The sequence below is a fragment of the Nicotiana sylvestris genome, chromosome 3 (genome assembly GCF_000393655.2).
Source record: "Nicotiana sylvestris chromosome 3, ASM39365v2, whole genome shotgun sequence".
Taxonomy (NCBI): Eukaryota; Viridiplantae; Streptophyta; class Magnoliopsida; order Solanales; family Solanaceae; genus Nicotiana; species Nicotiana sylvestris.
The window spans coordinates 123,699,639-123,709,322 of NC_091059.1; the positions used below are offsets into that span (position 1 = coordinate 123,699,639).

Here is a 9,684-nt window from a genome sequence, read left to right on the forward strand (position 1 = left end):
CTAGAAAGGGACAGCCAAGCTCAGGGATTGGCAGGAAGAAGTAAAACAATGAAGTTTACTAAAAAAGTTCTTGTCGTACCACCTTTTGATGTAACAGATTTTGTTGAAAGTGACAAACTTGAATCTACTTGTCATGAAAAACTTCTATGTAATGAAGCTTGTAATAGGCTACCAAGCTTAGGAAACAAATGCATCCTCCGAGATGCAAGTCATGTCGACTATGTACTAGATGTTCCTTAGTTATTAATATATCTAATTCCTATTTGCTCAAAAAATATATCTAACGGGGAATTGAGTGATTCACAGTAGCATATTGTTGAAGCAAGGTTATACTTCACTAAGTTAAAGAACAAATATTAAGTTCTCATAATTGATAAAATCTCAATGACTCAATCTGTAGTTTATCATCTACCTGATATCATATCATCCACATAGAATAACTTATTATCAAAACTAAGAAGGAATTGAAAAAGTTTGTAATGTAAAATCATAATTTATATCTGGAAAAAAACTTCTGCAATCTATCAAAGTATCTGTTTACCTCGAAAATACGAGTAACAGTTAAGCTTGATTTGTGGTTTTAAAGATACGTAATTTAGTTCAATACCAATTAATAATTAAGAAATATGAAGTATAGATGAAGAAAATAAGATCAAACTAGTAGATAGGTCAGTCTTGACCTCGAGCCTAGTGAACTCGAGACGAGCTAGATCAATGAAGCAAGAATAGTAAAACTAAAGGACAATTCTGATGAACAATGAGCAAAAAGTAAGATAGTATATTATTTTCCAATGATTAGATCATGTTTACAAATGATTGGGGTCCCTTTTATATAGGAGGGGAACCTTAAATAAGGTACATTTCCATTTACACTAAGGAATCTTATTAGTACAACTGTATAACCGCCTGGTAGGAATTTGTACTAATTCGTACAAATCTATTCTGAAATTTACACCATGATCTTGGGGACGTGGCGAGAATCATGTCATTCTGTAACAAACTCATAACGACATTATCTCGGAGTCGGTCATACTTGGCTCTAATATTCCAGGAACACTTAGGTCTTCGAGCCTCTTATTCTGCCTTCGAGCCCGGGCTTAGTCTTTATCGAACTTCTACCCTCGGTGCGACGTCTCGAGCCTACTAAATTAGGGGCACCTGATTTCACCGTATACAGATAGTCCCCGCATTTATTAGAGTAAAATGATAAGAAACGATTTGAACCTCTATTTTTCGGAGCCCTTGATGATTACGACAACCTCATGATATAAGCGCTCGAAGTAACTGAAACGTCCTGGCAGTTCACTTTCCCAAAACATTAAATGCACGCCAGTAATGGTCGGCCACTAGCGCCACCGAACCGTCACCTCTCATCTATAAATATGGGTTTTCTCTTTTGAACTAAAAACTTTACCTCTTCATTGTATTTACTCTGCTTACTTTTCCCCTTCATCTCTTTCTCTTCTCACTACTTCTTACTCTGATCACCGGAAAATGCCAAGCTCCCATAAAACACCATGCTGTGCTACCGCCCATATTCCTTAGTTTAAATCTATGGCTAAAACTACCAAAACAATCCCCCAAAAAGAGAAAGCATCGTCCTCTTCTACTTCCCGGCTAGCCAAATCGGCAGTGTCGCCGGCTCTTCATGAAATCACCCCGGCCCTTGCGTGATAAAGAAAGACTTTAATGTTGAAAATCCCCCGATATCACAGGCCGATGTGAACATGTATCTCGATACATTTGCTCGATATCAAAGAAGTACCTCAAAACCATGAAGAAGGATTGCAGCTGGAGAGACGAGGTCGTGGTACAGATCCTGAGCCCCGAGGAGAGCATCACTACCCACGTGGAAGGGTTCTTATGTGTTTATACTTATCATTTCACGCTAGGTCCCCTCGATCCGGTAGTGATCGATTTTTGCAAAGGGTACAAGGTTGCCCTAGGTCAGATCCATCCCTCTTTTTGGCATATCGTGATCATGTTGAGCTATTTTTCCAGCAAGTTTGAGGGATTGGGGCTTACCCTCAACCATCTCATTCGGCTGTATCGGCCTCAGCTATTTCGAGAGCTCATCAAGCTTTAACGCCAATCAAAAAAGGCCTTCTTCTCTAGTAACGACGAAGATAAAGACCAAGGCTAGACGAGCTGGTTTATCAGAGTGAGGACCTCGAATGTCATCCCTAGGGAGAAGATGCCACTCTGGGATAAATGGAACTTTAATCGCAAGTGAAAGTCCTTTTTCTAAATACCCATTCATATTCTACTTCTGTGTTTCATAATGCCTTTACCTCTTCTGCAACTGTTGCTTGGACACCCTACACGGTCCCCCACCTCGAGGACTAGGTCCGAAAGTTAACTTCAACCTCCTCATACGATGAGCGCAAATGGCACGAATTATCGAGGGGCAAATGGGAGGCCAAACAACATTGTAAGTTCTCTTCTCAGGTTTTGATATTTTCCTTTTGTTAGTGATACCACCTCACTCAGGCTTATTTGTGCAGGCATAGGAGAAGTCTCTAAAATGAGGCCAGCCCCATCCGGGGAAGAGACCGAGTTCTCGGTTCCGAAATCGGGGAAAGACAACAAAATAAAAAGGGCTTCGAAGCCCAAAGATTCCCAAGGTGAGAGGGCCCCTACTCGAAGGCCAAGGAGGAATCTTATCTACGTGGATTTGGATTCAGCCATCCACCATCAGGAAGACGAAGAGAATGATGGTGAAGAGTCAGCACTAGTGAACCGAACTAGGAAACCAGTCGAGGTCGTCAAGTCTTTCGAAACTGATACCTTGCCCCTCAGTGAAGAAACATCGAAGAAAGACTCAGGCAAAACCCTTGAGTCCCCCGATATCATGATTATTCCCCCTCTTTCAACAAATATGCCAGATGGGACAAGTGCTGAAAGGGCCGAAGCTAATCATAGTGCCTCGAGTGAGGAGCTCAGGGTTGTGAAAATGGGTCACTCACCTTCTCTACCATATTACTCTAAGGAGGCAATAGAGGATACTCATGCTCTGCCAATACTTGTCTCGAGCAAGGTTCTCCAAGAAGACCCTTTTCGGGACTGGTTCACCAGGGTTGATGATGTCCTTGACCTTAACGATGGATCCACCCTTTTTGAAAAAGCTCAACGTCTCTTCTCCCAGTTAAGCACTAATTTTTGTTGTTGCAAAAAACTCTTTGTTTTATTCTCCTTCTGTGTTAATTGACATCTCTGTCTTTCGTGTAGGCCGTTACCAAGTTCAGGGCCGATCTGGGCCAATGTGAGGCGGAGCTCAAGAAAGCTTCGGGTGAAGAGATGGCCTTGAGGGTCCTCTATAGCCAAAAAGAGAAGGAGCTCAAGGATCTTCGGGCTGACTTGGCCAAAGCTCGAAGAAACAAGGCCGAGCTAGACGAGCTGGTAAATGTAATTTTAATAGAGTATAGTCTTCTTGGCCTTACTTCGGAGGCTAACACTTCGATATCTCAACTGCAACAAATGTTGGAGATGATTGGACAGCTCCAAGGCAAGGTTGATCAAGTTAAGACTGACTTCCACCGATGGAAAGAGAACATGGATCGGCTCGCTGCCGATAAGGAAGTTGTTACAGCCCAACTGGCCTCGGCTGAAACTTAACTCTGAGGCATTAAAGTGAAGAGTCTCTCCCAAGTCAGGAAAATTGAGGAGTTAGAGGTAGAGCTTTCCAAAGTCGGGGCTGAAGCTGCACAAGCCAAGGCTGAAGTTGAGAAGACAAAGGCTACGACTGATAAGACCATCGCTATATATTTGAGGGATTCTGAGGCAGTTCAAGAGGAGCTGAGGGAGGCCTCCAACGGGAAAAAATGGAGTAATGATTTAGCCAAGTTCCAAGCCCAGAGGGAGACTTTTGAAGAAATCCAGGACCGAGGATTTGACCTTACTGAAGAAATAGCCCAAGCAAAGGTGCTGGAAACCGATGCTAGGTTTCTTGTTTATTTTGATGATGAAGATGCTGTGAGTGGTTCCGAGGGAGGGGAAGGTGAAGATGGAGTCCTCGAGGAAGAGGAGGTTCCCGAAGATTGAGCTCCCGAGGATGCAGTTCCGGAGGATGTTACTTCCGGGGATGTAGCCCCGAAATAGATTAAGTTCTTTTTTGTTTCTTTGTTTTTGTGTAAACCCCTCGTGGGCGTTGTAAATATATTTTGTAAACACCTCTTATAAATATAAAGAATCTATTTGCTTCGTCTTTGATTTGTGTTGAATTTCGTTTCGTTTTCATTTGTGAAAAATTTGATTGTATAACTCTAATGATCAGTCCGAATATTGGCTTGGACTCAGAACATAATAAACCCTTAGGTTTTTCATGGATCAACATAATACCTATTAAGGTTTTTGTTAATCTTCGAGCAAAGACTTAAATTGATTTTATGCGAGCTCAGGATGCCGGGACTCTTGAGTCCGAGTTGAGTGAGAGCAAGGTCTTGAACCCTATATATTTTGGCCCTTAGGCTCTTTTATATCGGCCTTTAGGCTCTTTAAGTTGGGCCAATTCGGCTTCTAAAACGGATATAATTTTTTCCTCTTTTTGGCTAAAAGAATTAGTGAAAATCTATTTGTGCCTTAGCATGTATTTTTTGTAGCCGTTGGGTTTTTGTAACCTTACGGTTTTTGTGTAAACATAATCGAATACTTCTTGAGGTTTTTTTGAAGGCTGATATTATCGAAGACTTTAAATTATTCAAGGGTTGATTTTATCGAAGCCCTTTATCATTTGCTTTTGACTTTAATTTATGGTGGGAGTCGGACGTCTCCGAGCCGTATTATTTTGGTCGTAGCCTTTTTATATGACCGTTGTCTTTAATATGGTCGTACCCATCCCGTAGTATGATGGCCTTGGCCTTTATATCGAGGGGATGCCTTCTTGAGGTCTTATGAGTTTGAGTTTTTGATGACTCGGATGTGTTGATTGTCGATGACAGTCCCCGAGTATTCGGGGCGTATTTGCGTTCTGGCCCTTGGGTCATTTCTCGTAGAATTATAAGTGTAGATCTCGTATGATAATAAATTTCTTTGAGACACAGAGTGTTTTGATAAAGGAAGAATGCTTCTTTGAATAAATTGTACATGCGTACATGTCTTGCCATCGGGGCTTGACTATACTATATGGACACGGTTCATCTGACCGTTTGGCCCATTACAAAGTTATCCTATCAAGGCCCTCTTTGGCGTGAAGTATTTTCTTAAAAAATATAACATCCGAGGGTGATGCCCCCCAATATTCGAGGTTGATTGAAAATAAGCCTTGGATATTGTTGAGTTTTTCGGTAGCACATAGTTGGTGCCTCGTTAAAAACCTCGCCAGTAAAACTCATTTGGAAAAAAATGCTATCTAAGGCAAAAAGAATGAAACGCATGTTTTAAAACCTAAGGCCTTCGTGTGAAAAGGTGCCTTCGATAGATTTGATGGAACACCTGCAGTAGGTTAGTTTCAAATTTTAATGGACAAAAAGAGAAAGTCTTACCTTAGCAGTAGTATCGTTTGAGTAATGATACATTTCAATTGTTTGGAAGTTGTTCACCTTCCATTGTGCTAATTTATAAGATCCATTACCGACAACTCTGAGGACTCGGTATGGTCCTTCCCAATTCCGGCCCAGTTTCCCTTCATTCGGGTCTCGAGTACTGATGGTGACTTTTCGTAGAACTAAGTCCTCGATTCCGAAGTGTCGAAGGTTAGTCCTTCTATTGTAGTATCTCTCGATTCTTTGCTTCTGCACGGCCATCCGAACAAGTGCGGCCTCTCATTTTTCATCTAACAGCTCGAGGCTAGTATTCATAGCCTCGTGATTCGACTCATCCGATGCATGTTGGAACCTGGCGCTGGGCTCTTCGACCTTGACAAGGATAAGGGCCTCGGATCCATATACTAAAGATAATGGAGTAGCCCCTATGCTAGACTTCGATGTTGTTCGATATGCCCAAAGGACCTCGGGTAGAACTTCTCTCTATTTTCCCTTTAAATCGTCTAACCTTTTCTTTACTTTTTGAATGATAGTTTTGTTTGTTGACTCGGCCTGTCCATTTCCAGTTGGGTGGTACGGTGTTGATAAGATCCTCTTTATTTTATGTGCTTCGAGGAACTCCGTCACCTTGCTTTCGATGAATTGTTTTCCATTGTCACATACAATATCGGCAGGTATCCCGAACCAACATATGATGCGGTCCCAGATAAAGTCAATAACTTCCTTTTCTCTGATCTTTTCGAAGGCCTGTGCTTCCACCCATTTAGAAAAATAATTAGTCATAAACAAAATAAATTTGGCTTTACCTGGAGCCGTTGGTAGAGGGCCGGCTATGTCCATTCCCCATTTCATGAAGGGCCACAGGGACAGGACTGAGTGTAGTTGCTCTCCGGGCTGATGAATCATTAGTGCGAACCTTTGGCATTTATCGCACTTTTTAACAAACTCTTTAGTGTCTTTTTCCATGTTATCCCAATAATACCCTGCTCTGATAATTTTGCGAATCAAAGACTCGGCTCCAGAGTGATTCCCACAAGTACCTTCGTGAATTTCTCGTAGAACATAATCGGTATCCCCCGGCCCTAAACATACCGTCAATGGCCCATTGAACGTTCTTCTATGTAATGTTCCATCCCCATCTAGTGTGAACCTAACAGCGTTGGTTCGCAGAGCCCTCAATTCTTTGTGATCCGAGGGGAGCTTTCCATTTTTCAAATAATTGATATACTTATTTCTCCAATCCCAAGTCAAACTCGTGGAATTTATTTTGGGATGACCTTCCTCGACCACGGATCTCGATAACTGGATGACAGTCCCCGGGACAATATCGTCTTCTTTGACGGACGTTCCGAGGTTTGCGAGTGCATCGGCCTCACTATTTTGCTATTGAAGCATGTGATCTAGGGTCCATTCCTTGAAGCGTTGCAATGTCACCTGTAGTTTGTCTAAGTACCTCTGCATTCTATCCTCTCAGACCTCGAAGCTCTTGTTTACTTGGTTCACCACCAATAGAGAGTCGCATTTGGCTTCGATGACCTCTGCCCCCAAGCTCTTAGCTAGCTCGAGAACTGCAATCATGGCCTCGTACTTGGCCTCATTGCTAGTCAACCTTGAAGTTTTGATAGATTGTCAAATAGTACTACATGTTGGTGGCTTCAAAACAATGCCGAGCCTAGTCCCTTTTACATTCAAGGCACCGTCCGTAAAAAGGGTCCATACCCCCGATGATGTACCCGATCCTAGCAGAAGTTCTTTTTCTACTTCGGGTACGAGGGTCGGCGTAAAATCGGCCACGAAGTCAGCCAGGATTTGGGACATGATAGCCGTTCGGGGTTGATATTCGATATCGTACTCGCTTAGTTCGATTGCCCACTTGACCAATCGGCTCGAAAATTCGGGCTTATGCAAGACATTTCAAAGAGGATATGTGGTTAATATACATATGGGATGACATTGAAAATATGACTTTAACTTTCTAGATGTGTTGATTAATGCAAGTGCTAATTTTTCTAAGTGAGCGTAACTAGTTTCAGCATCTCCCAGAGTTCGGCTTACATAATAAACAGGGAATTGCGTACCTTGCTCTTCTCGAACTAGTACTCCACTTACCGCTATCTCGGACACTGCCAAATATAGGTAGAGCATTTAATCTACCTTCGGGGTGTAAAGCAAAGGTGGGCTCAATAGGTATCGCTTCAATTCTTCTAAGTCTTGCTGGCATTTCGGGGTCCATGCGAAGTCCTTTTTCTTTTTGAGCAAGGAAAATACCTATGACTTCGATCCGATGACCTCGAAATAAATCGACCCAAGGCGGCTATTCATCTTGTTAGTCTTTGCATGGCTTTCACACTATTCACGATGGTGATATCTTCGATGGCCTTGATCTTATCGGGGTTGATATCAATTCCTCGATTTGATACCATGAAGCCGAGAAACTTTCCCGAGCCAACTCCGAAGGCACATTTTTTGGGTTGAGCTTCATGTTGTACTTCTTCAAGATTTTGAATGTTTGCTGCAAATGGGTTAAATGGTCCTCTGCACGCAGGGACTTAACTAACATATCGTCAATGTAAACTTCTATCATTTTACCTATCTGTTCCTCAAACATTTTTTTAACTAAGCGTTGATATGTGGCTCCAACATTTTTTAGCCCGAAGGGCATTATATTGTAATAGTATGTTCCAAACTTAGTCATAAACGAGGTCTTCTCCTGGTCCTCCGGGTTCATCTGAATTTGATAATACCCGGAATAGGCATCGAGAAAGGTTAGAATCTCGTGGTTGTCCGTGGCATCGATCATGCAATCGATGTTAGGTAATGGAAAAGAGTCTTTAGGGCATGCCTTGTTTAAATCCTTATAATCTACACACATTCTAAGTTTGTTTCCCTTTTTAGGAACTACAACCACGTTGGCTTACTAGTCAGGGTATTTTACTTCCCGAATAGACCCTATCTTATGAAGTTTAGTTACCTCATCCTTGATGAATGCATGCTTCACCTCAGACCGGGGATTTCTCTTTTGCTTCACCGGTTTGAACCTGGGGTTGGTGCTTAGCCGGTGTGTTGTTATTTCTGATAGGATCCCTGTCATATCTAGATGGGACCAAGCAAAACAATCTATATTATCGATAAGAAATTGAATGAATTTTTTCCTGAGTTTAGAGGTTACCCCTGTTCCCAAGTATACCTTTTTCTCGGGCATCTGCTCGATCAGTATGAACTGTTCCAGTTCCTTGACCATTGATTTGGTTGCGTCCGACTCTTCAGGAACAACCAAGGCTCGAGGAGTAAGGAAATCCTCTTCTTCTTCCTCGATTACCTGCTCCTCTGGCTTGATCGGGACTGGGATCGATGATTGCTATTTGGTCGCTTGCTTATCTTTGGTCCCCGATTTTTCCGAGGTCGAAGACATTGGTGCCAGAGTTAATTCCTCGACTGCAAACATCTCCTTTGCAACATGTTGTTCTCCATAGATCATTTTCACACCATCCTCTATTGGGAATTTCATCATCTGGTTAAGGGTCGAAGGTACTGCCCTCATGTTATGGATCCATGGCCTCCCGAGAAGTGCATTATACCTCATGTCGCCTTCGATGACATGGAATTTCGTATCTTGAATGGTTCCAACCATATTTATTGGTATGACGATCTCCCCCTTCGTTGTTTCGCTTGCTATGTTGAAACCATTTAGGACTCGGGATGCTGGTATAATTTGGTCTTGCAGGCCGAGCTGCGCTATGACCCTCGATCTGATTATGTTTCCTGAGCTACCTGGTCCACTAGAACACGTTTAACTTGAATTTTATTTAAAAGAATAGATATTACCAAGGCGTCATTGTGTGGCTGAGATATGACTTTTGCTTCCTCATCATAGAATGATAGGGCGTCCTTGGGCACATAGCTCCGAGTTTGCTTTTCTCTGGTTATCGACACCTTGGAGGGTTTGAATACAGGTCTTTGTGGGACATCGACACTGCCTATGATCATGTGGATTATATGTTGTGGTTCTTCCTGCTCATTTATTCTGTTTGCATCTCTCTCCCTAAAGTGATTCTTATCTCGATCACTAAGAAATTCTCGAAGGTGACCCTCGTTGAACAACCGAGCTACCTCATCTCTTAGCTGCATGCAGTCTTTGGTTCTATGGCCATGTGTGCCATGATACTATGAGCACGTGATTTTTGCCCTACATAAAAATAACTCC

The 9,684-nt window shown here is 42.4% G+C and overlaps 1 protein-coding gene across 1 annotated transcript; it reads left to right on the plus strand.

Annotated features, from left to right (window-relative positions):
• Nucleotides 1–2,524: 2,524 nt before the first annotated feature.
• On the plus strand, nt 2,525–4,041 carry LOC138887973 (autophagy-related protein 23-like). Its single transcript, XM_070169766.1, has 3 exons — nt 2,525–3,181; nt 3,229–3,519; nt 3,637–4,041. The coding sequence occupies exons 1-3, from the start codon at nt 2,525–2,527 to the stop codon at nt 4,039–4,041; spliced, it is 1,353 nt and encodes a 450-aa protein (XP_070025867.1).
• The last annotated feature ends 5,643 nt before the right edge of the window (nt 4,042–9,684 follow it).

What these genes read in the sequence shown, in the direction of transcription:
- LOC138887973 (XM_070169766.1), top strand. Translation starts at nt 2,525, where the DNA reads ATGAGGCCAGCCCCATCCGGGGAAGAGACCGAGTTCTCGGTTCCGAAA. An exon ending in GTTGTTGCAAAAAACTCTTT is followed by an intron (nt 3,182 to 3,228) that starts GTTTTATTCTCC and finishes TCTTTCGTGTAG; the next exon opens with GCCGTTACCAAGTTCAGGGC. An exon ending in TCCAAGGCAAGGTTGATCAA is followed by an intron (nt 3,520 to 3,636) that starts GTTAAGACTGAC and finishes ATTAAAGTGAAG; the next exon opens with AGTCTCTCCCAAGTCAGGAA.